At 43.0% G+C, this 25,739-nt stretch overlaps 2 protein-coding genes across 5 annotated transcripts in view; one reads left to right on the top strand and one right to left on the bottom strand.

Annotated features, from left to right (window-relative positions):
• Positions 1-833: 833 nt before the first annotated feature.
• On the top strand, positions 834-7,506 carry CZIB (CXXC motif containing zinc binding protein). 2 transcript variants are annotated; one of them, XM_019742842.2, is made up of 8 exons: positions 834-1,043; positions 1,260-1,343; positions 2,443-2,499; positions 2,857-2,938; positions 3,148-3,179; positions 4,534-4,611; positions 5,483-5,548; positions 6,463-7,506. In XM_019742842.2, the coding sequence occupies exons 1-8, from the start codon at positions 1,038-1,040 to the stop codon at positions 6,538-6,540; spliced, it is 483 nt and encodes a 160-aa protein (XP_019598401.1). In that variant the 5' UTR covers positions 834-1,037; the 3' UTR covers positions 6,541-7,506. The 2 variants fall into 2 exon arrangements, with proteins under 2 accessions (XP_019598401.1, XP_074190841.1); XM_074334740.1 differs by lacking the exons at positions 5,483-5,548; positions 6,463-7,506 and adding an exon at positions 5,290-5,421 and having other exon boundaries at positions 902-1,043.
• A 673-nt stretch (positions 7,507-8,179) lies between these two features.
• Positions 8,180-25,739, bottom strand: part of CPT2 (carnitine palmitoyltransferase 2) — a 20,480-nt gene continuing 2,920 nt past the window's right edge. Inside the window, exons 2-6 of one of the 3 annotated variants that reach the window (XM_074334737.1) lie at positions 20,567-20,710; positions 18,584-18,664; positions 16,993-17,099; positions 11,739-13,043; positions 8,180-10,543 (exon numbers count right to left, since the gene is read on the bottom strand). In XM_074334737.1, coding sequence (XP_074190838.1) covers positions 10,212-10,543; positions 11,739-13,029 — 1,623 coding nt within the window. In that variant the 5' untranslated portion in view covers positions 13,030-13,043; positions 16,993-17,099; positions 18,584-18,664; positions 20,567-20,710 and the 3' untranslated portion in view covers positions 8,180-10,211. Of the gene's footprint in view, positions 10,544-11,738; positions 13,044-16,992; positions 17,100-18,583; positions 18,665-20,566; positions 20,711-23,333; positions 23,463-25,739 lie in introns of those variants that run through there. The other 2 variants (XM_074334738.1, XM_019742834.2) reach the window with 2 other exon arrangements.

Raw genomic sequence — 25,739 nt, 5'->3', positions numbered from 1 at the left:
GGGAATTTGTTAAGCAGCTACATCTGTAGATACTTTTTCTTGCTGTTAAATTGCATGGCTTCCTTAGTGAAGTAAATTGCTGGCTGAAGACTGTGCGCACTAAAAGGAACTGGGCCTTATTTAATGAGTCTCGTTTGACTGAGGCAAAGTGAGTGGGCCAAAGCTTACATCCCTGAAGATAGGCCAACCTGGGACTCCTAGGTCAGTACACACGTACGTACGTACACACACACGCACACCACACCCTCCTTCAAGATACCAGGGCAGCAGGTTACGTGCAGATCTGGGACCTGAGACGTCAGAGTTCCTGAGTCCAGTGCACACCCTTCTACAGAAGGGTACTTACAAGTTGGCGGTAGATATCAACAGTCACTCCAAAAAAACGACAGTGCGCAGCTCTGAAGGCTATAAAAAGACACGAGAGGGCAGGTATAACAAGGTTCTCTAAATGTATAAGGATAAACCAGAGAAGAGCCAGCTGAAGAGTGTCCACTGGACGTCCACACACAATGAGGGAGAGTAGACAGGGGTCTCCAGGGGGGAAGGAGGAAGGAACAGTTTAGAAAAGAAAAAGGCCCCATTCCCCAAATCGGCGAAGCTGACTTTGGACATGGAGGACAGACATTACCTAAGGCCTCGAGGGCAGGCACCCAGTGCGAGGTTGAGTAAGGAAAAGAGTCAAGAGCCAAGAAAGAGAACTGAAGGGCAGGAAGAAGTTTGCTGTCGTATCCCTCAGACTACCTTAGTGCCGGCACGAGGTCGGCGTTCATTCTCTGGAATTACCGATGGCTGAAGGCAGGACAAAGGTGGCAGCACCGGCTAAGTGCTGAATCAAGTTACCTCCACCGTTTTGTTCGCCTAACGCAAAAAACAAAAAGCCCGGCGTGGGCCGGAAAAAGGCGCTTGCGGAGACCCGCCCCCGCGCTCCGCCCGACGCAAGCTCGAGGCTCGCACAGAGGGTGCGCAGGCAGCGCCTGTCGTTTACGACGGGCCGGAAAGTAGTGACCGCAACCCGCGCCGTGCGGAGCCCGGCCACTATGGGGGTGAGGCGGGGGCGAACAGCCGCTGGGACAGGGACGGGGCAGTGGCGAGGACCTAGTAGGCGGGAGCTCGCGCCAGGAAAGAATGAAGGGAGTGGGGTCTTGCCGAGGAGTAGCGGAGAAGCAACACTCGTCCCGGGACTGGGATGGGGGTCGGGGGGAGTAGGCGTGGGGCTGCGCATGCGCGGTTGATGCAGCCTCTGGCCCTCCCTCTCTCAGAAAATCGCGCTGCAGCTCAAAGCCACGCTGGAGAACGTCACTAACCTCCGGCCTGTGGGGGAGGACTTCCGGTGGTACCTAAAGGTGCGACTGGAGGGGTGGGGCCCTTGACGGGGAGAAGGGAGGGGCATGGAGAGGCTGCAAGCGCTTCGAGGTTGCGGGTGGGGGCGCGTCTCCGGAAGTGGGCGGGACGCCAGGGGCGGAGCCCGGGAAGAGGGTCCCCAACCTGATTTCGGTGTTGAACAGGAGGTTATCCCCAACAAGATGAGAACTGTTTTACCATTAAATGTCATTTGTTAAAGTAGAATTTTATGTTTGCTTTTTAAAGTTTATTGATTAGTCCTTAATTGGCAATGCCTTGGAATTCCGTTTGTAATTTTTTTGTCCCTTAAATATTTCATGGTATGTAAACAAATACTAAAGGCTACTTGAAGGGATTTTTTGATTACTTAGTAAGGAGAATAATTTCACCTTATGTTTTATTTGTTCATTAGGATTTACTGTGAAATTGTTTAATTTTGTGCATGGCTCCACCCTTAAGGTCCCCACTCCATACCGGTAAATCTGGTACTCTAGTACATGGTCAAGAGGTCCCGTTCTTAACGAGCAGTTTGAAGCCTTTCACTCTCCCAGATCCCAGAGCTTTTGCTCTGTTTTCCTCTTAATCTAAATCCCAGCATCCTGCAATACCTGGCAAATGCCTTACCTCTTTCAGGAAGCCATCTGAACTCGTTTATTTCTATGTATTTTGAAGCCCAAGTGCCAGAGCTGATTTGGGAAATTGATGTTCTTTGGTTTCAGAAAGCACAGAGTCTAGTGGAGACAGAGAAATAGAGTAACAAGAGAGTAATAAATACTTATACCAGGGACATAGAGGGCCTGTAGGAACGCAGAGGAAGCTCCTAACCAGCAAAGTGGGTGGTGCGGCCTGTTGAGGTCATTTCTGTACCCAGGAGCCTTGAGTCCCCAGCTACACTGGGCAATTCTTAGAGAAGGGTGGGGATGCCAACATGAGAAACACGTTGGCCTGTTCTTTGCCCAGGGATAAGTCTGGTTATGTTCTTGGTGGGGCTGAAGTGAAATTACTGACAGGAAGGTAGGTTATGAGCCTGCCTTCTTGCTCTTTCCCCAGCGTCTGCCCAACTGAGCTAATTACTTTACTAATACTCTTTTCCTCCCCAAGATGAAATGTGGCAACTGTGGTGAGATTTCAGACAAGTGGCAATACATTCGGCTAATGGTAACTGCTCGCCCCACCACTATACCCCCACACATGTACATCTCTGGGTAGAGATATGGGGAACCTGTGGCCCTAATCTCTGTGGTCTTTGGATCTTGCTTTTTGTGGTTTGGGAGGGCAGGCATTAGTGTGATCAACACCGGGAACAGGCTTCTTTGGGGTGTGAGGCAGAGTTCAAAATCAAGGGGAAGCCCTTTTCCTCAGTCTCAAGAAGCCTTCCCAGTATTCTTGGCCCAGCAAGTCCCTCACCCTCACTGGGTCTTGGTCTCAAGTGGATAATAAGTGATGGGACTGGATCTCTTCAGGACGCTATGTCTAATTGATAAGTGACTAGAGGTTCTGTTTACCCCTTGCTAGGACAGTGTGGCACTGAAGGGAGGCCGTGGCAGTGCCTCCATGGTCCAGAAGTGCAAGCTGTGCGCAAGGGAAAACTCCATCGGTAGGTCAGACTGAATGCTGAGCTCTGTCAGGCTAGCCCCTAGCTTCCTGGCACCAGACCACAGTAGGCCCGTTACCTGTGGGTGGACCCAGGCCTGAGATACCTAAGCTTCTGCAGCAGACTCTCCCAGAGCCACATCTGGGGAGCTGGGGTGGGGCCAAGGTATGGACTCAAGTCAACTTTTTTATGTCTTCTGTTTTATGTTTCAGAGATTTTGAGCAGCACCATCAAATCTTACAATGTAAGTTGCCTGCTATAGTGGCAGGCATTCTGGGATTAAATCTAAGCTAGGAGCCAGGAGGCCTGGGTTTTACAGTTACAGTTGTACCACAGTGACCTGCCATACGACATTCATTCATGTGCTTATTTGTTCATTCATTCACTGACTCATCTAGCAGTCATGTATTCACCATACACTGAGTGTTTGGTAGGGAAAAGACTCGTAAACAGGCTATTGCAGTGCCTTTTTCTAAATACTGGGCTTTGGGAGCTCAAGGGACCTCTGATCCAACCGGGCCACTCAGTTTCCATCCCTGGGAGCACTTGCCTTATCTGCATCTTAGGGGGAACTTGTGAGCCTTCTCTGAAACCATGGGTGGGATAGTCCTTTGAGTGGTACATCCCATCCTTGATGTTGTCCATGTTATTATGTAGTTATACATTATTATATAACATTAATTACAAAGATGAAAGAGAGTGTATTTGCTTTGGGTTTGTTTAAAGAAGGGCAGTTAACTTGTATTCATCCATTCCTTCTTTGGTATTTTTGAAAAATGTCTGATGTATGCCAGATTCTCAGCTTTGTCCAGAAGTTAAAGACAGAAATGAGAATCTGCTCTCAAATAAATCATAATCTAGTGGAAGAGACAAGAGTAGCAAACAAAAACAAACCAGGGCCAACAGAGAAGTGCTTCATCAGTGCCAGGCACGTGGGTGGTGTGCAGGACATCATTTTACAGTGAATGACAGAACGAGAGTGCATGTGTGGGTGTGGCGCTTGGGGTCTCTGACCGATGGGGCAGGTAGGCATGAATTTCCTGGCTACACCACCCCTCTCAGAAGTGCCCAAATGGGACTTTTGGAATCCCATTTCAAAGCTTTAAGTCAGCCCCCTGCCTTAACAGTATGGCAGATGGTTAGCCAAGGGCTGCAGCTAAGTATACTGGGCCACTTGGATGATCTGGAGACCTTGTAGCTTAACGTTCTTGTTCATATCTGTGATGTTGATCATTTTATCTTTTATTGAGCATAGTGTTGGGTTCCCTGCTGGGGACTTTACACATATTTCATAGTGTCACAGTAAGCCTGTTACAGTTTTCTCAGCTTCATTTGACAGCCCAGAGGGGAAGAGAGTCAGATCTCTGCCTCACGTACAGGCCGGCTAACCCCAGAGTCCGTACTCTTTGTTCTGCAAAGAGTATGGTCTCATGGGGAGCAGGTGCCCAAGGCAGCTTCTTCCAGAAGAGGATGCGTTGCTCCTGAGTCCCATTCTGGGCTCACAGGGCAGTAAGGGCCTGCTTGACAGAAGGGGAAGGGCAACAGGGTCATCCTGAGGGCCCCGCTGGGCCCACCTCCTCAACGTACTTTCTTTCTAGGCTGAAGACAATGAGAAGTTCAAGACAGTAGTAGAGTTTGAGTGCCGGGGCCTTGAACCAGTTGATTTCCAGCCCCAGGTATGTATGTCTTCCTGGGGGACCTGTACCTTTGGAGAGGGCATATAGAAAGTGACAACAGAACTTTGCTTCCTACAGAGACCACGGACTAGGAGTTCTCTTTTCCAATAATAATTATTCAGTGCCTACCATATGTTGGGCACCATACTGGTCACTTTTACGTTACCATGTTTAATCCTCACAATGACACTGTGAAGTTATTCATCCTACTTTGCAGATGAGGAAAGAACTTCAGAGATTTTGCAACTTGCCCAGGGTTAGTAGCAACAGAACTATATTTGCACCCAGGTCTATCTGACTCCAGATCAGTGCTTATCCCACTTCTATATTTCATCCTGTTTTCTCCCATGCTTCAGTCTGGATGTTTGCTTCTGATTAAAATGTCAACTAATTCTTTCTTCAGCCATATCTAATTTGCTGTTCAACACATACATTGAATTCTTGATTTCAGTTACTGTTTTTCAGCTTTAGAATTTTCATTTGAATTTTCTCAAATTTTCATTTGAGGTGCAGCATTTACACCTCACAAGCCTGTGAGGTAGGCAGAAGAGGTAGTCTTGTCATCCCCATTTCATAAATAAGAAAACTAAGGTCCGGGGGTGGAGGAGGTGACATGCCCAGGGTCTTTCAGTCGGGTAGTGAAAGCGTTTAACCCACACATCTTGCCTTCTGGTCCAGGACTCTAAATGGGGGAACACTCTAGTCCCAGGGCAACTGCCAGGCTCTAGAAGCTCAGCAGTTATTGCAGAACAGCTGCCCACACTGCATCTTTGTCCTCCCTTCCCAAAGGTATGAGAAAAGCCAGTTCCCTGGCCAGGCCTTACATTCCTCTTTTCCCTCAGACTAACTGCTGCCTTCTTGTCACCTGCAGGCTGGGTTTGCTGCTGAGGGTGTAGAATCAGGGACAGTCTTCAGTGACATTAATCTACAGGAGAAGGTACGGCACTTGGGGGCCTTGCGGGGTGCTGTAGGGCTCCTGGTGGAAATGACCTTTTTGGTGAACAAGGCTTACCAATGGAAAGCTGACGCTGTATCTTTGTGCTTTTTGTTGGTGATTTTGGTGTTTAAGATGGCCCTTCGTGCTAAAGTGCTATCTATTGTTCCACGGGCAAGAAGGCTGGGATGTGCCTGCTGTAGAAAATACATGTTAGATAAGCTTTGTTTAGGCAGGAGTTAATAGTGCTGTTGGCTATGAGTTCAATTTTAATGAATCAACAATATATTAAAAAGGTGTTTTTAAACAGAAATATATAAGAAACAAGGTTATGTATTGATCAGTTGAAAAAAAATGTGATCTGAGGCTCCCAGGAACTTATTAACCTTGTATTTTTTCTGGGAGCAGTGATTCAATATTCACTAATTCAGTGTTTGTGGTGACTTCATAGAACATTCCCACAAATAACAAGAATCAACTGTATTATTGGACATGTTACTGCCTTGCAGATAAGGAAGCCTTGTGTTCAGGCTCCAAAGAAAGGAAGGACAGAAACTTCAATTTGCATAGCACCTAATAATTACAGTAACTGGAATTTATTGGGCTTTTATATGTGCCTGGGACTATGCTCAATACTTTTACATGTTACCTCATTTGATTCTTTCAAAATTCAATATGAAGTCTATTGTCCCCGCCCTCCTTTTTTTTTTTTAAATAGAAGACAATACTGAGGATCAGAATGGTTAAGTGACTTGCCCAAAATCAAAGCTAGAAGGGTTGGAATTCCGACCTGAGCAGTATGGCTCTGTTCTGGGTCATACATGTTCATGAATATGAGTCAGAGCCTGAACTGAGCCTTTTAAGTCCTAAGCTGCCTCATGAAGCTAACACTACTATTTGTTTTTCTTTTTCTATAGGATTGGACTGACTATGACGAAAAGGCTCAGGAGTCTGTAGGAATCTATGAGGTTACCCACCAGTTTGTGAAGTGCTGAACCCTCTTCCTGCACAGTTGCCTCCAAGAACTGAGAAGGGACAATGTGCCCCAAGCAGCAGAGCCCACTGAGGCTCATGCCCTCATCCCTCGTTTCCTGGCAGCTCTCCAAGCCCTCAGTCTGCATGCTGGGCTCTGTCACAGCTTCCCAAGCCCCACCAATAAAGCCCTGGTTTGTGCTGTACTTGTGCATGAAGGTAGTCAGGTAGCAGCCACTCCCTCCACAAAAAATTCATGTTGGAGGTCTTACTGCTTCCTGACACCTTCCCACAGTATAGACTCTTACACTTGATCCAATTTGCAAAATATGTAGAAGCACACAGCTTTTGAGGGCTCTGCAGTTCTTGGGGGGTGGGCAAGTGAACCCAGAGGAGCAAAGGTGTCAAGGCCAGTGGTACGAAGTGCAGCTGAGCCTGTGGAATGACGCCATGAACCCAACAGTCCTGAGCCAAAACACTGCTTTGACCCGCGTGGCTCTCAAGTAAATGCAGGCCTCTGTTAGCTGGTGTCACTTTATATTCCAAGGCCAGAAGGAACTGGAGGTCAGCAGTCCAGTTCTGGCATGAATCTGCTCTAACACTGACCAGAGGGTCATTAGGTCTTTGCTCACTTGCTGTGATGGGGCAGCCTCCTCGCATCAGGGAAGTCAGTCTGAAAGTTCTTAGGCTGTCAGCTCCCTGTGGCTCCTGCTGGTCCTGGTTTGTCCCCTTTGTGATCACACTTCGTATTCTGCCCCCGACAACTCTATGGAGATGTGAAGACAACAGTCATGGGCCTGGTTCCCTGGGTCTGAAGATCCCGTACAGTGGACAGAGTTGTTCAGTGCAGTTAGGGCATGAGGGCGTGCTCATGCCTTCACACTGGTGAACCTACCATTTGGAAAACCTGTTAGGAGAGACCTTATTTCTCCAGTGTTCTGCTCAAGTCTGGAATTCTGTGGAAGTAAAAATAACATTTTCTGAATTGCTCACTGGGAAAGGGTCTGCTCATCTTCAGGCTGAATGTGGGGCATGAGGAAGGGGATCCTGGTTTCCGGTAAAGGTGGCTGTGTCCGAGTTTGATGAAGAAGTACCTACCTTGTACCCTCGTATTTCCTCAAGTCCCCTGTGTTGCTGGCCCCTGGGCCTGGTTTTTGCATCTGACAAAACAGGGCTTCTTTGCCCTTCCCTCAGCCAGCAGGTCCCACTGGGTCTAATCCACTGCCCCGCCTGAAAGCAAGTGGAAGCGTCAGGCTGGGTAAGCAGCCTTTCTGGTTTTTACTCTACCAGCTGGTGTGTGTTAAGCTCATAGATAAATACTAAAAGGTCCCCAATGTTGTATTTTAAATTATTTTCAGGAGGTAGAGAAACCCAAATAATGATTAACAGTAAAGGAAAAAGTAGATTATATCAACAGATGCAGAAAAGTATTCAGTAAAATTCAATAACCATTTAACAGCAAAAACAACCACAGAAACTTAGCAAATTAGGAATAGAAAGGAACTACCCTCACTTCCTAAAGGAAATCGACAGAAAACCTAGAGCAGATGAGATGTTGGAAGTATTCAAGATTAGGGGGAGGAGAGGATACTGTCAATCACTCTTGCTTACTGTGCTTTAGGGTCCCACACTGAAAAGACAATAAAACGTAAGGTGAAAGGATTTAAAAGAAAGAAACCATTTTTCACAGATTATGATTTTCCACTTAAAAAATGCAAAAGCATTAAGTGCTGGATTTAAGATCAATATACAGCAATCAAATGCATTTCAGTACACTGGCAACATGTAAAATATAATTCAAGAAAGTACCATTTAAAATAGCAACAAAATATGCACCCAAAAGTAACTAGAAATTAAATCTATCAAAGAGGTTCATGCCTTTAATAGAGAACATTATTAAACTTTACTGAAAGGTGTTAAAGCCTAAATAAATGGAAATCTGTACTGTTAGTAATGGATAGGAAGACTTGATATTATAAAGATGATCATTAACAAATATAAAACTTGAAATGTCAACTTTTTTTAACTGGATTCTGAAATCTGTATGATACGACAGATGGGAGACTTCCTCTACCAGCTATCATGATGTATTCATAAAGCAGTGACAATGAAGCCAGCATGGTTTTGGCACTGTGATACTAATCGGCCAACGGGACAGTAGACAAACTCATGCATGTATGAAAACTGGTTAAGACAGGCGGCGGTGCAGATCAGTGGGAAAATGATTAACTTGTTGAATGGTGCTGAGGCAATTGTTTAACTTTGTGCAATAAAATTGGGATCCTGTTTCACTCTGCACACAAGCCTATATTCCAAAGTTAGTTACCTTGAGTGCTTTGGTGCAACCGTGTGTTTGGTGCAACAGTGGGCCCACTGTTTGGCTCACTGTAAACCCCTGGGCAAGTACTTTTCCTCTCAGGATCCCATTTTCTTCATCTAAAAATAAAGGCACTTTAGTTCTGACATTGTTACTCCATGAGATGAGTCAAAATGGTGGTGGCATGTCTGAGCCCTGCTCCACACTCCAGGACAGCAGTCTCCTGTCCAATTAATAGAAGTCACAGCTACTAGAAGTGGGGACAGTGGAAGACGAAGAGTGGATGAACACGCTATAATGGTTACAGCTAATCTTCATTACATCACCATGTTCTAGAAATTGTCCTCATTTTACAAAGAGGAACTCACAGACCAGAGAGGCAAAAGAACTTGCCTGTGGTCATCAAGTGAGGACGTGGTAGAACCAGGAGTCCAGGTATTCCTGATCATGGCTTAATGAACGAGAACAGCATTATGTTTTTACGTGCACTGGGAGCCATCAAATGTCTCTGATCAAACATGGAGTACAGAGAACCTGGTACCGCTGGGTATTCATTAAATAATTACTGAGTGAAGGATGGGTGGAATCAGCTAAGAAGATATGCAGGCATGTTTTAAAAACCTTTCTTTTTCAAAAAATACCCTTTCATGTTACAGCAGTGTTCTAACAGTAAATTGTAAAACTGTTCACATCACTCAATGGAGAAGTTTCAAATGTAAAATGTACAGTAACTGCTTCTACATTAGGCCATAATTAGCACGAGATTCAACAGGTTAAAACAAATACCAATTATAAATCTTCATTTGGATGGAAGAATAGTAAAATGGCACTCCCTACATCCATGGGAATAACCTTGATTGCAGCAGGACTATTAGAATCAGGCATCTGCAGTTTACCTCTTAGAAAAATGAGGATTTTTAAGATGTCCCAGGAGAGGCAAGTTTATAGAGAGGATGAAACAGCGTTTCCCACCATCACCAGAAGAACCAGGAGTCAATGGGAACTTCCTGTTACCTGAACTTACTGTTGGAAAGTTCTCTGTGGGGATTAAAAAATTAGGTGGAAAAAAAAAAAGAGGAACTATCTCCAAGCACAATTTTATTTTCTGCCTCAACAATAAATACACCTGAGTTATTTTTCCAAATCCCACTTCCTGATCAAATGCCCTTAAAATTGAAATGTCACATTAGCCATGATCTAGTCCCACTCGGAAATTATATGTGGTTTTAAAACCATGAATTTAAAGCTCAAGCTTTACAGCGCAGTGATCAGGCACCTCATGATTAGTTGCATTAATCACAGAATAGCACCTATTAGCTACACAGGCCTCAATGTTTGTGTCAATGAAGCAATGGAGGCTTTTAACCCAACCAGAAGCTAAGTTTTGATAGATTTGCCTTCTATGGCATCAAACATGTCTTCTAAGGCCTTCTCCACACACTGGAGAAACTCCCGGGCATTGCGGCCTGGGTAGGAGGAGACATTGCACCCTATCCAGTTGTCATGAACAGCATACCCGATGCCAAAGCCATTAGGGACCACAGGGGCAAAGCCGCCGACATTCACTGCCGGGCTGCTCAGTGTGCTCGTGGACAGGATGTTGTGGTTTATCTGCCCATATGCAGGGTCCAGGAATAGCTCAGGCAGGACAATCCCTCTGGCCGTCGCCAGGTATCGCAGAGCAAATAAGTGTCGGTCAAAGCCCTGGCCTGTCAGACAAAACGAAAAGCCAGAGTCTCAGAATCTCAGAACTGAAGGGGACCTTAGTAAAACCCCCCACCCATGTAGGAGTCCCCTTCACAGCATCCTTGAGAATGGAAGAAGGGACTGTCTACCTCTGCACGCACACCTCCAGCTCACTAACCTCTGGAGCAGTTCATTCTAGAATATTTCCTTTAAAAAGCTGTCAACGGTTGAAGTAAAAATAAGCCTAAAATGAAAGCATGGTTTTTAAAAGTCTGAAACTAAATCAGTTTAGTCAAATACAGTGTTTCCCCAAAAATAAGGCCTACCAGGACCATCAACTCTAATGCGCCTTTTGGAGCAAAAATTAATATAAGACCCGGACATATATAACACTGGGTCTTAAGACTGGAGAAACTCCAGTGTCTTAATTTTTGCTCCAAAAGACGCACTAGAGCTGATGGTCTGGCTAGGTCTTATTTTCAGGGAAACATGGTAGTCAAGAAAAGTACGTGAAGAAAGCTACGGACTCAAAAACTAAGATAAAACCCAAAGTCCATGTCAAGTGTAAATGACAACATTGAGTCAGTGGAACGAAATGGAAAGGGTTCTAATCTCAGCTTTACTGCTAATTTGCTGTGTAACCCTGGGACAGTGGCCTCAGCTGCCCACCTATAAAATAGGGAAGGATGAGACCAGAATGTCTTGGAGGTCCCTTTCAGTTCCAGGACTTTGGCTATATGAAAGGATTGGACTATGTGATCCTCCAGGTCCTTTCCAGGTCTTGAATTTTACCACAAAGAGGCAAAGAAGAATGACACTTAGATTTGGGAAGAGCTTCTGAGACGGCCTATATACAGGGAGCCAACACACTGTATCTGAGGTGAAGTAAGAGGGGCTGCAGGCTTAGAAATCCTAAATTGTCAAAACAGTCTGATGACCAATAAATAATAAAGAATCGTGTGTCACAACTGAAAGTGACCTTCAATGAGGATGATATTAGATGCATTTTCCCATCCCTGCTTAGGAGACAACATTCTGATCCCTAGTGGCTCGTCTGCCTGTTCAGACTATTAAGCAGAAAAAAATAATCACTTGGGAGTTGGCAGATGGATTAAACCTAGTGATGGGGTGGAAATCAGACGTGGGTAGAATTTTACCGAGGCTTCCCCTTGTGCTGGGGCAATGAGACCCAAGGGCCCGCTCCCCACCCCATCTCACCCATTGCTGCTTCTTTGGTCAGCTGGTTGTGGTATTTGGAGCACTCGGCTATCATCTGCTGAAGCTCTCCAGCACTGTGCTTGGAGGGCTTTCTGACAAAGGCCTCGGAGCACCTCTTTGTGAAGACGGAGGCAGGGCGGATGGTCTCGGTGCGGCCGTGCTTGAATGCTGCAGTGCTGCAGGACTCGTAGGTAGCCACGGTCCCCCCATACTGCCGCAGAAAGGCCATCTGGAAGGCCAGCTGGGCCACCGAGTCTGGGCTCAGCTTCTGCTTCTTCAAGAATTCTTTGCCTCCTCTCTGAAACTGGATAAAGTCAATGGTGAGGGTTTTCATGGTGGCATCAAACTTTTCCTTCGCAGCACTGATGCCAGTCTTTAAGGCATCGTTTAGCTTGAAGTTGAGTTTCTGCACAGCAGCAGAAGAGTCAGTTCTGGCCGGCTGGCTCTGTGGAGTGATGGCAGGGGCCTGAGTGCTGTCTTTGAATACTTCATTGAAAAACCTGAGTACTGCAACGCCATCGCCCCAAGCATGTTCAAAGTGGACAGCAGCAGTGCCATCCTTGGCTATAATGAGGTTAAAGGATTTATCAAACCAGCGGTTTGTGCCGTCACCATGCAGCATGTTGTGGGACAAGTGGACAAGGTCCTTAATGGGGAAGTCATCTAGGCAGAGACAGAACACAGCGGAGTCCACTTTCCTCAGGGCCTCCTCGTTGCCCCCACTGACCAGCTTCTGCCTGAGCTCTGCCCAGACATCTCGGTTCTCACTGGTCAGATATGCCAGTGGAAACTCGGGGGCAGGGCTATTGTCTGAGAGAATGTACTTCAGATGAGCCTGAATTTCAGAGGCGCTCACAATGTTCCCGTCTCGATCCAGGACATCAAAGACATAGAAGTGTCCTTTTCTTAGGACCAGGAGGTGTCTGGCCTTATCATCAGTGAAAAGTTCATCCTGACTGGGCCTAGGCAAACGAGTTGAATTGAAAAGGCGAAAATACTGGGACATATCCAGGGGATATGCATTGACCAAGTAGGCACCATACCAAGACAGAGAGGAAGGCACAAAGCGTATGAGTCTCTTGAAGGTATCAGTGTCACTTTTGGCAGGGTTCAAGTGAAACACTTCTGGCTCCAAAAGGCCAGCCCGGAGTGTCTTCAGAAACCGGATGGCAGAGACAGTCATGTTGGTCGCTCGGGTGAGCTGGTCATTATACTCAGACTTTGGATCGGGATTGAATGCCATAAATGGATTAAAGTTCAGGACAACGGAGTCTCGAGCAGTTAAGTACATATCAAACCAGGGGCCTAAAATATAAAAATAACATAAATGCAGAAGAAATGGCATCAACCTCCACAGGGTGGAGTTTCCTGACTGTATTTTTGCTCTGCAAAAATTCATGTTATAGAAACAGGATTATACAATGTGGTCTTTTGCAACTGGCTTCTATCACTTAACAATAACGTTTTTGTGGTTCACCCATGCTGTAGCATGTATCAGTTCTTCATTCCTTTTTATTGCTGACTAATGGTCCACTATATATGTATACCACATTTTGTTTATCCATTCATGAGTTGATGGACATTTGGGTTGCTTCCACTTTTTGGCTATTATGAATAATGTTGGTATGCACAAGTTTTATGTGTATATAGACATATGTTCTCAATTCTCTTGGGGATATAGCTAGGAGTGGAATTGCTAGGTCATGTGGTAAGTCTATGTTTAACCTTTTGAGGAAATACTAGGGTGTTTTCCAATGTGGTTGCACCATTACCACCAGCAGTGCATGAGGATTCCAATTTCTCCACATCCTCGGCAACATTTATTATTGCTATTGTCTGTCTTTTTGGTTGGAGCCATTCTGGTGGGTAACCATCATTGTGGTTTTGATTTGCATTTCCCTAATGTTTATTAATTGCCTTTTCTTCTTCATTCTGTTTCCTTTTTTGACTCTTAAAGGAATAAAATACAATAATACCTCACTTGCATTCATGCTAAAACATAACAGTTGTTCATTCTCATCCCATCTCCTTAGGTTTCTCTTGCTGCGTCTCCCTTCAGGGACAACATTCATACTTGACTGTCTCCCTAATATGGGGAAAAGTCTTCTGTGTACTATGTACATTTGTATACTCCCTCTTTTAGGAAATGCTCGTAAAGCAGTTAGAAATAACTATCTGTGCATGTGGACCACTCAAACTAGCCCTATGTGTTCCTGTGGATGTTTTGCTTGTAAAAATTCCAAAAGCAGTGTTTTATCAGAAAATATGTCTTCAAGTGTGGTTCCTGCCAGGATTAGCAAGCGTGGATGAACTATACAAATAAGGAGGACTGTCTTCCATTAGGGGAAATAATTTTCACATGTAAAGCACGGGAGAAAGGATTAATGGACACAAATTCATCTACTATTCATTTGTTGGTCCATTTATTCCCTGAGAATCAGCGCTGTGCCAGGCCCTGGTCTAGGGGATATAGACAGGAGCAGACATGGACTTTGATTTGGAAGAACTCTGCTGAAGGAGACAAACAGATTAAAACATAATACAATGCATTAAAATAGTAAGAGAATAAAAGTATGGGGGAGGGTAGGATATATTTGATGAAAACAAAGACATGAATTTATGCCTCTGATTCCTTCTGTAAGAATTTTAAAGACACATAAACCAATAAGGCAAAGAGAATGAGAAAGGAGGAAAGAGAAAAAGAGTGAATATCGGAAGTTGAAAAACATTGAGGTGGGGCCAGCCCGGTGGCTCAGGCAGTTAGAGCTCCATGCTCCTAACTTCAAAGGCTGCCAGTTCGATTCCCACATGGGCCAGTGGGCTCTCAACCACAAGGTTGTCAGTTCAATTCCTCGAGTCCCGCAAGGGATGGTGGGCAGTGCCCCCTGCAACTAAAATTGAACAGGGCAGCTTGAGCTGAGCTGCCACTGAGCTCCTGAATGGCTCAGTTGGTTGGAGTGCGTCCTCTCAACCACAAGGTTGCTGGTTCGACTCCCGCAAGGGATGGTGGGCTGCGTCCCCTGCAACTAGCAACTGGACCTGGAGCTGAGCTGCGCCCTCCACAACAAAGACTGAAAGGACAACAACTTGAAGCTGAACGGCACCCTTCACAACTAAGATTGAAAGGACAAGAACTTGACTTGGAAAAAAGTCCTGGAAGTACACACTGTTCCCCAATAAAGTCCTGTTCCTCTTCCCCAAAAATAAACAAACAAACAAACATTGAGTTATCTGGTAATGACTAAAACAGGCTCAAGAAAGCCAACCCTAAGCTGGCAGCAGAGAAAGCCAAGAAATAATATAATTTACACAGCAGAACCCCCAGAGGGCTCAGGAATTGGCAGCCTAGATAGATGTGGTTGCAAAAGACTATTTAATTAGACCCCTACTCCCACCCTCCACATATCCTCCCACTCCAGTAGCAGATTTAAGTTTTATTTCCTGGAGAAAGTAAAATTAGGGGACAGAAATCACACTTGAGCTCTCAAGCCTTCTTCCCTTATCCCACTCCTACAACACTAGATCAGGAAAACACCTTTTGGCAGTTTACTGGAAAAGCCTTTCCTGGGAGCCTGACCCACAGACACTAACATTAGCGACACCAAAGGAAATGGTTTAGCCAGATCATATTAGTGAAGCTGTGAATGACAAACCTCACCTTTGTCCACAAAGCTTCCAACAGCTTTTTAAGATCTCATTCATATCCAAGACAAGAGAGAAGGATTATGAAGCATCTGAAGAAAGAGGGCAAAATAAACAGGAAAAAGCAACTGGGAGACAGGCTATGAATATGAAGAGAGATGAAAACTTAAAAAAAAAAAAAAAATCACCAGATAAACTATTAAGGAGACAGAAAGCTAAACATAAGCAAGTATAAAATAATTCTTAACTTCAGAGAAAACAAAAATTTCATATGGGAAAGGAAAAACAATCCCAATGCGCTACACAACTCAGCTGACAATAGCATTTACATGATCATAATAGTGTTAACATTAAATACTGAGTTAACCAAAATTACAAATAACTACACTGTGAAAATGAGGGGATAGGAAATGTGCATGTTCTGTAGTGAGATGTCAATAGATAATGCCTAAAACTAAAAAGGTTAAGATGTAGCAATGTAAGTATGTAATTTAGAGAATGAGAACATATATCAAAAGAATTAGATAGCAGCTGAAAGTGAAAAGTAGGAAATTAGGGAAGGGTCAAGAATTTGCTGTTTTTCCTAACAATCCTGACAGAGTTATTTGATTCTTTAAACTGTGTGCATGTATAACCTTATAAAAAATATAAACTAAATTGAATGATGTGGGAACAGAGGTGGAAGCAACCAACTATAAATGAGAGGGAGAAGGACCGAAAGGTTTCATTCAAAATTCATGCTACCTGGGTCTTTTTTCTTTTCTTTTTTTTCATTGAGTATATAACTGACATAAAACATTATATTAGTTTCAAGTGTACAATATAATGATTCCATATTTGTATATTGTAATATTGTGAAATGATCACCACAAGTCTAAACATCTATCACCATATATAGTTACAAAATTTATTTTTCTTATGAGAATTTTTAAGATCTATACTCTTAGAAACTTTCAAACATACAATACAGTTATATAGTTATATAGTATTAATAATATAGTATTATTAACTATAGTCACCCCAATATATATTACATCCCCATAACTTATTTATTTTATAACTGGAAGTTTGTACCTTTCGACCCCCTTCACCCATTCCACACCCCTCCGCCTCTGGGTCTTAAAGGAAGAATTTTCCAGGTAAAAAATGGCAGTGAAAACAACATGGATAAGAATACAGAACAATGAAAGACTAATAGATTGAGGGAACAATGAGTCATTCAGTTTTGCTGAAGCATGAAGCGTGTCAGGGATAATGGTAAGAAATAAAGCTGGAGAGGGCAGTTTGGCCAGACTGTGAAGGATCTAGAATGATATACACAAGACATGAGACTTAATCCTGCATCCTTTTCAGACAGAACCGACAATTAGGTTCTGTCTTGATCCTGCTTACAGAGGAAGCAAGCCATTACTCAAGTATGGATTCCAGTCAACACCCTAGTGGAGGAGGAACTCACTCAGCCTTACTGTTTACCTCAGGAAGAGAAGATGAGACATTACGTCAATGCTTGTCCCATCAAAAACACCTTTGAGAACAAAACAGGTGAGAGATGCCTTACTTTCCATTATGGAGGGCTCTGGGAAAAATGACGCCCACAGCCCAGCCTTCTCACCTGAAATGTAGCTCGTATGTTTATTCTGCTTGTCCTGAGCAACCAGCTGCTCATGCAGTTCTTTTCCAATCCCATTTTCAAAACTCTTGCAAAATTGTTCTGTTTTCCTGAAATGGTCAAGAAAAGACAGAATCAAATCATGGCAGAAAATGATTTTTAGATTCATGGCCAAAAACTCGTACACAGAGCTTTGAGTTCCCAATATTACATCCCTAAAACCTGGGATTGAGATCAGAAAGTACCTCTTACCAGAAGGGGAATCAATCTAAAATGGATAAATCTAGGATATCTTCTTAAGATGACTGACTAGGAAGATCAATCAACATCTTATAAAACAATTTGTAATCTAAGAGGCAAGTTGGCGTGGAAAAAAGAATATAAGCTTTGGAGTCAAAAACAGCCAAGTTTGAACTCCAGCTCTGTCACTTTTAAACTGTGATTTTGGACAAGTTACTTGATCTGAGTCTTAGTTTCCTTATGTGTAAAATAGAGGTAACATACCACCTTAAAAGATTAAAACACATTTATAGAGCTAAGGATTTAGGATAGTTTGAAACATAATACTTAATAACTTGTAGCTATTAAATTATTACCATATCAAGAGAAGCTTCAAGTGACTAATAGGAATATTTACAAGCAGAAGACCAGATTATAAACAATTCATCTATGTTTTTCCATGATTGTCCAGTGAAGGACTCTGTGATTCTAATGACAATGCCAGTTATCTGCACAAAAAAATTCCCATTACGGAAAAAGAGTACTACACTAGGATATAAGAGCTTAATGCAATGCACTTTTTGACAATATGCAGTATTATTTTCCAATTCCATGCTGTATTAGTTTCCTAGGACTGCCATAACAAAGTATCACAAACTGGATGACTTAAACCAACATAAATTTATTCTCTCACAGTTCTGGAGGCTAGAAGTACAAAATCAAGGTGTTGACAGGACCATAGTCTCTCTGAAAACCCTAGGGAGGAATCTAGCCCATGCCCTTCTCTTAGCTTTTGGTGTTGCCAGTTATCCTCAGCATTCCTTGGCTTGCTGATGTACTCCCTCCAATCTCTGCCCCATCATCACATGGCAGTCTCTTTGTCTCCTCTTCTTGTAAGGACACCAGTCACATTACATTAAGGACCCATCCTACTCCCATCCATCATAACTAATTACATCTGTAACTACCTTATTTCTAAAAAAGGTCACATACTGAGGTTCTAAAAAGAGCACGAATTTTGGGAGCACACTATCCAACCCAGTACGCATGCTCACCAAGCAAACTTCTGGTCTGCCATATGCTCTCAATGGACCTCCCTACCAAGAGCACATGCCTTCTGCAAATGACAAGCACCAGCTAACCTCCCAGGTACACCTGCCAAGATACAGTACAAATTTGGCATTCTGGCTGATAAACCATCGTCTACTCAGTCTGGTTGGAGAGACTTGGTCAGCCCTTCATGAATGAAAATCTATTTCCTGAATTTACAAATGTAGAGACTAGGTTCCAGGTTCCTGGAGACCCAATCAAATCACAGATCTACCACTACTTGTCAGCCTCTTGAACCACCCAACTATGGTCATTCAGCATTTACCTGAACTGCTCATCATCTAAGAGAGGCTTCTGTGCACTGAGGTATCTCCTAATGGTGTCTTCAAGTTTGGGAATAGGTAGCCTGAGGAGAGAGCAGGGTCAATGTAAGTAAGAGTGACAATATGTGGAACATGTTAATTAGCTTCACTACCCAAACTAATAAACTGATTACTGGATCATTTCCATCCAAAAAAATTAACAACGGGAAGCCACTGACAAATCAGAATTTATGGATTTACTAATATACGTATCAATGATAACTATACTTTTAAGTAAAATAACTTTTTAATGTATTAGTGATGAATTTCATAAGTTAAATTAGTAAATATACTAATAGATTCAAAATGGGGAAGGAGAAGCTGCCTGAAGCCTTCCTGTTTCCTGGTCACAATTATAATACCTGTGTTAATCCTGTATTGACACTGAATTGAATTCTACCCTTAGTTTGAACAACTGCATTTTCCTCCCCCAAGATTTAAAAAAAAAAAAAAAAAAGAAAGAAAGGAAAAACAAAGTTCTATTTTTTTTCTTGTGCATTTTACATCAGAGATTCATACAAAAGTCCAAGGGCCAGCCAAATATGGGGTCAACCATCAAGCCATGCCCAGCCACGCGGGATCCTATGAGGAAGAACCAGCCCTTACCGTGAGCTTACTTACTCATTGGTACCTACCAGTAGAGTCCCAGTGATGGCTACGGTGGTGAAGTTACTGGGCCACAGTGAAATGGAAACACATGGGACAGTATGGTGAGGTGTACTTTGTTTTTCATGTCAATAATTTTATTAAAAGATATATCCCCTAGTACCAAAACTTAAAATTAACACTGATACAGTCAAAATATCTACAAATAGCAGCCATTTAGGAACAATGGAAAGTTATCTATAAAATGTAGTTTAAAACCCGTACTATAAGACATATTGTGGCTTTTCTGTTTATTTTCAATGCATATTATTCCAAAATATGATGTAAAAAATGTGATTTATTTATAGCCTTTATGAACTTAGGCTGCACTGAGGAATCATTCATAATACTTCAACACTGTAGATCCCCTTACACTCATGAGCTTACACAGAAAACCCAAACATTACCTCTACTACCTCATCGTTACAAAGTTAGCCACTCACTTTTCTCAAGACTTGGTTTTGACACAGTAGGGACATTAATGGAAATTTACCTTCTTTTTAAACAAAATTCAAAATTAGAGTCAATGGCAGTTTTGTAAAAACAGTGCTTATTAAAAAGCTTCTGGAGTATTAACTCTAGCCTGAACTTACTTCAGTGGGGTAAGTTTTCAGAGTGATGATTTATATTTTAATCATTAATACAGTAGAAACTGAATTTTCTCAATGGCATTATAATTAGGCAGTATAGATTCTGTATAAAAATTTTATCATGGACACAAAACCACCTGTTTTCTATAAAAAATATTAAGGATAACCTAATGACTATGCCAAACTTACCAGGTCTATATTTTTGTCTTATATAAAATGCTTTCAATGTAAATGCCAAATAGCAATATAGCCCACATCACTGCATTACCTAATACTTGGAGACGATGGCCACAGTTATAAAGTTATTGGTTCACAGTGAAATGAAAAAACAGGAACAGTACAGTAAGCTTTTCACAAAGCTAAATTTGGTTAATTTAGAAGTCCGTCCTTAATTCTGAGACTGTCCCCTTTTTTTTGGATGGGGGATGGGAGTCATTAAAGGTCCTTTCAAGAAATACTGTTGGAAAAAAAATGTTGATAACCATCAGATAAAGCCCTGATTAGTACCATTTTTCAATTTCTGTAAATCTCCCACTAGGCCCATTTCAAGCTATCAACATGAAGTCACTGAATGTGGAGCTGGGAGGAAATGCACAGGTGGCTCATGATCATGGTGATGTACAGAGAGGGACACTCACTGCTCATTAGGATTCTTCCTCTGAAACCTCTAACCTCCGCTGGCAGAAGGGCCAGCACAGAATAGGTACTTACTAAATGTATGTCGAATGAATTAGTTGATTGCTCCTTCCTTTAACCCCCTACCCATGCCAGGACGCTGCGGTCTTCTCTATCGCATTTAGTGGTATTTAATGTATTTATGCCTCTTTCCCCCATCAGACTGCAGGCTGTGAGATCCTTAAAGGATGTAGAAAACAGAATTAGAAATTCTTTCCTCCTGCCCTGTTGGTTTTGACATCATCTTCTAAGTCTCTTTTCCCTCATTATGTCCTCTTGCCCTAAACGTGCATGTTTTCTCAAGACTGGTTCCTCTGCCCTCTTCTGACTGTATCCTCTGTCAGTCAGTGTCTCTGCTCTGACACATACACAGGCTCCTCCAAGCAGGTTTGAGAGAGAAAATTGAGTATAAGGGAGTATGGTCCTGCCAACTGTAGATTTATTCTTTGTTTCAGGACAACGTGGTATTCTGGAAAAGCATAAGCTTTGAAGCCTGACAAACCTGAATTCAAATTTTAAACAAGTCACTTTTCAGAAGGTAGATTAGTGGTTACCAGGAGTGGGAGGGGGGATAGGGAGTGACTGCTAATGAGTACGGGTGAGTTAGTAGATGCAAGGCTGTGTGAGCAAGTCATCTAACCTAAATGTGGGGATGATAATACCTTTCTCTCAGGATTGTTAAAATTAAACATCCTGATATAAAGCACTTAATACAAAGTCTGGCACATAGTAAGTACTCAGTAGATATTCACAAGTACTATAACCGCTTTAAACAAACATTTGTTGCATATATAGGATGTGTTAAAGACAACTATTGTGTTGTGTGAGTGTGGAGGTGGGCGTGACAGTGCCTGAGTAAGGGAAGCTTCACAGAGGAGGTGACATTGAGTTGGATTTGAAGATCACCAAGTCAGAGGAACAAGGGAAGGACAGAGCAGAAGGCTGAAAATGCACGGTATGTTCAGAAATTTGGAGGAACTTATTGTGGGCCCAGCCCAAAGGACAGAATCACCATTTGGGCCCTAAGTTATTAGAACTGGACTGAAGTGTGTGTGTTTGGTGGGTGAGGAACCCATTATGTCTTTAAAAAATATGTATCGGGTACCATTTTAGACATAGTTGATCCACAATAAATATCAATGATATGTCTTTGTTTTTCTTTTAATCCCTAATCACTTTATGATAACTGGCGTTCAAGATACAATGGGTAGGTTCTCTAGAATTCAAATGGGAACCAGGTGAGGTCCGAGTTACCAAGATATGGAGAATAATAGATAGAAATAGTAATGTTCTGGACCCCAAAAGCATGTCCTTCAGATAAATTGTCTTGACATCCAGGATTAGTTTACCCCAATGATAACTATATTGCGTAAAAATACACAAGGCTTTTTAGCTGTGTTCTTGCAGAAAGAATTTTTATCTACTGAGTACTTACTATTGTAAGACTTTATACTAAGTGCTTTATATCAAAGTATTTCATTCTAGCAATCCGGAAACAAAGACAGTTTTACCAATCCCAATTTTTAGGTTAGATGACTTGCTCACAGCCATGCAGCAAGTAAGAAGTGTATTAAAAATCACATCTGTCAAACTCCTGGTCTCATGATCTTAACACCATGAAATGGGGCTTTCCACTTACCACATTATATCTAAACTGTTTACCTGTCAAATCCCCTCACCCACTGCTATATGGTAAGCTCCTCACCATGACTGATTGGTCTCTAAATCCATGAGTAGGTAAGGGTGATCCATAACTTTGTCTTCTCAGGACTTTCAGTTTTATATTCTGAGGTTAACTGTTCACTGTATATAAATATAGCCCTTAAAAAATAACACCTAATGGAACTGTATACCTTAAAATTGTCAAAATGGTAAATTTTGTTATGTATATTTGACCACACCAATAAAGAACAAAGAAAAAAAACAAAACATCTGAAAAACAAGCAAACGACAGTGCAAAGGTTCCTAGAAAAAAGTGAGTCCAGATCCAGTAAAGACGGCAGAGTAAATAAAGGCTGTGCTTAGCTCCTCTCATGACCATATCAAAATTACAACAAAACAACAGAACAACCTTCATTGAAAATCATCTGAAGTCTAGCTGAACCAAAGCCCTACAACAAAGGACATACAGAAGAAGCCACCTAGAGACCGGTAGGAGGGGCAGAGACACGGAACAGGCTGGTCCCACACCTGCATGTGACCATTCAAAATCGGGAGGGATATTTCCTGAAGAGCGAGGGGTTCCAGACCCAAACCAGGCTCCCCAGCCCAGGGTCTCAGTGCTGGGGAGAGAAATCCCCATAACTTCTGGCTGTGAAAACAAGCACAGATTGTGGCTGAGTAAGACGGAGGGCGGCTGCACTCCCAGATGGTCCTTTTAAAGGGCCCACACACAGACTTACTCACTGGTGGACTCCCTCACTCTGAGCTCCAGTGGGAGCCAGGGACATACAGGGAGCAACTGAAGTATCTGCTTCAGGACATGGGCTGGAGGGGCAGCTTTCCCCTGATGGAGGAGCTGGGGGAAGCCATTGTTTCTCTGTTAGGCCCTCCCCTCTCCCAGTGTGCAGACACACAGTGGCGGCTGCCGCCATATCTGAGTCTCCATCAACCTGGCTAAACCATTCATTCACCCTGATTCCCTGAGACCCCACCACACCCAACTTTTGGGTCCACCCAAGCCATTTCCAGTGGCTTTTCCGAATAAATGGCTTGTCTTGGCTCATGCTGCGGACTTTACTAAAATTTCTCAAAGGTTCACAAAAACCCAACAAGCAGCTTTTGGCTTTGGTGTATCCCGTACCTTTGGCTGAGCAGTCCTAAGCTTCGCACTAGTGACAGCCAGCCGTGGTATGCAGCTTGGCCTCTCGAGGCACCTCCAAGCCAGCACAGTTAGCAGCCATCTGTGGATTGCTCTGTGGCTCATGCCAGGTGGCCCTGGGAAGAATACAGGCTGCAGCTGAACTTGGCTTTTGGTAGGGCCCCTTCCAGGAGGCCCTGGGGCTGGCACACCCCATGGCCAGCTTCGGACCCAGCCAGAGCATCATCTGGCTGCCTCTGGGGACGACACACACAAAGGGCTGACTAGGTAGGCACCAGAGCCCTGCTAATGCGAATCCTGCTCCACAGGGTCAGACCTGGCACAACAGCTCCTCCATTATATTTACAGCCAGTCCTCACAACCAATCAGCCCAAGGGTCAATCTCTCCCACTAAAGTGCAAACAGCAACCAAGGCTCAACTACAATGGGAGGGCACACACAACTCACACAAGTAACTCACCTGGAGTACCTGGCTCAGGTGACCAGGAAGGCTGCGCCACCAAGCCCCACAGCACACCTACTACATAAGGCCACTCTACTAAAACTGAGAGGCATCGTAGTCCTACCCAATATTAGAAACAAACCCAAAGAGGCAGCCAAAATGGGAAGACAAAGAAACATGTCCCAAATAAAAAAACAGAACAAAGCTCCAGAAAAAGAACTAAACAAAATGGAAACAGGCCACCTACCAGATGCAGAGTTCAAGACACTGGTTATAATGATGCTCAATGATCTGAGAGAGAACTTCAAAGAGATAGGAAACATAAAAATAGGGATAGAAAACATAAAAAAGAACCAGTCAGAAATAAAAAATACAATAACTGAAATGAAGACTAGATTAGAGGGAATCAACAGGTTACAGGAAACAGAGGATCAAATCAGCAATTTAGAAGATAAGGAAGCAGAAAACACCTAATCAGAACAACAAAAAGAAAAAAGAATCCAAAAAAATAAGGATAGTTCAAGGGGCAAAATCTGGGACAACATCATGTGTACCAACATTCACATCATAGGGGTATCAGAAGAAGAGAGACAGCAAAGAATTGAAAACCTATTTGAAGAAATAATGATGGAAAACTTCCCTGACCTGGCAAAGGAAATAAATACACCAGCCCAGGAAGCACAGAGTGGCCCAAATAAGGTGAACCCAAAGAGGCCCACACCAAGACACATCATAATTAAAATGCCAAAGGTTAAAGTCAAAGAGAGAATGTTAAAAGCAGCAAGAGAAAAGTAGTTAGTTACCAACATGGTAAGTCCCATAAGACTGTCAGTCAATTTCTCAACAGAAACTTTGCAGCCAGAAGAGATTGGCATGAAATATTCAAAGTGATGAAAGGCAAGGACCTACAACCAAGATTACTGTACACAACAAAGCTATCACTTAGAATTGAAGGACAGATAAAGAGCTTCCCAGACAAGAAAAAGCTAAAGGAGTTCAATACCAAACCAGAATTAGAAGGAATCTTAGAAGGACTTCTCTAAGACGAAAAAAAAAAAAAAAAATCAAACATATGAATAATGGCAATAACTACATATCTATCAATAATTATTTTTAATATATGGATTTAATATTCCAATCAAAAGACACGTGGCTGAATGGATAAGTAAACAAGACCCTTACATATGCTGCCTACAAGTGACTCACTTCAGATTGAAAGACACACACAGATTGAAAATAAAGGGATGGAAAAAGAAACTTCATGAAAATGGAAATGAAAAACCAAAGCTGGGGTAGCAATACTTATACCAGACAAAATAAACTTTAAAACAAAGACTATAACAAGAGACAGAGAAGGACCCAGTAATCCCACTTCAGGGTATTTATCCGAAGAAAGCCAAAATGCTACTTGCTCCTTCGAGGGGAGGTGTGCATCCATATGTTCAGTGCTGCATTATTTACAAGGGCCAAGATGTGGAGGTAGCCTAGGTGTCCATCATTGGAAGAAGGGATAAAGAGGAGAAGGTACACATATATATAACGGAATATTGCTTAGCCATGGAAGGGAATGTGTTCTTGAAATCTGTGGTGGTGGCATGGATGGACCTGGAGGGTACGGTGCTGAGTGGAGTGTCGACAGAGAAAGACAGATGCAACTGATAACAAAATAAACAAGCAAACAAGACAGAAACAGAGAACATTTTCATGGTTGCTGGATGGGAGGGGAGTTTGCGGGTTGCCGAAAAAAGGGAAGGGATTAAGAGTACAAATTGGTTGTTACAAAGTAGTTGTTGGGAGGTAGGGTATAACATAAGGAATACAGTCAATATTTTAATAACTATGTATGGTGTCAGATGGATACTAGATTTGTTGGGGTGACAGATGGGAGGAGGTTGGGGGACAGGGTAAAAAGGGTGAAAGCATTAAGTACAAATTGGTAGTTACAA

The sequence above is a fragment of the Rhinolophus sinicus genome, linkage group LG06 (assembly GCF_036562045.2).
Source record: "Rhinolophus sinicus isolate RSC01 linkage group LG06, ASM3656204v1, whole genome shotgun sequence".
Classification (NCBI taxonomy): Eukaryota; Metazoa; Chordata; class Mammalia; order Chiroptera; family Rhinolophidae; genus Rhinolophus; species Rhinolophus sinicus.
Note: the sequence above shows the minus strand (reverse complement) of the source record. Positions and strands in the feature narration are given on the sequence as shown.

Coding starts and splice junctions, on each gene's coding strand:
- CZIB (XM_019742842.2), top strand. Junction 1,344..2,442: donor ACTTCCGGTGGTACCTAAAG/GTGCGACTGGAG, acceptor TTCCTCCCCAAG/ATGAAATGTGGCAACTGTGG. Junction 5,549..6,462: donor ACATTAATCTACAGGAGAAG/GTACGGCACTTG, acceptor CTTTTTCTATAG/GATTGGACTGACTATGACGA.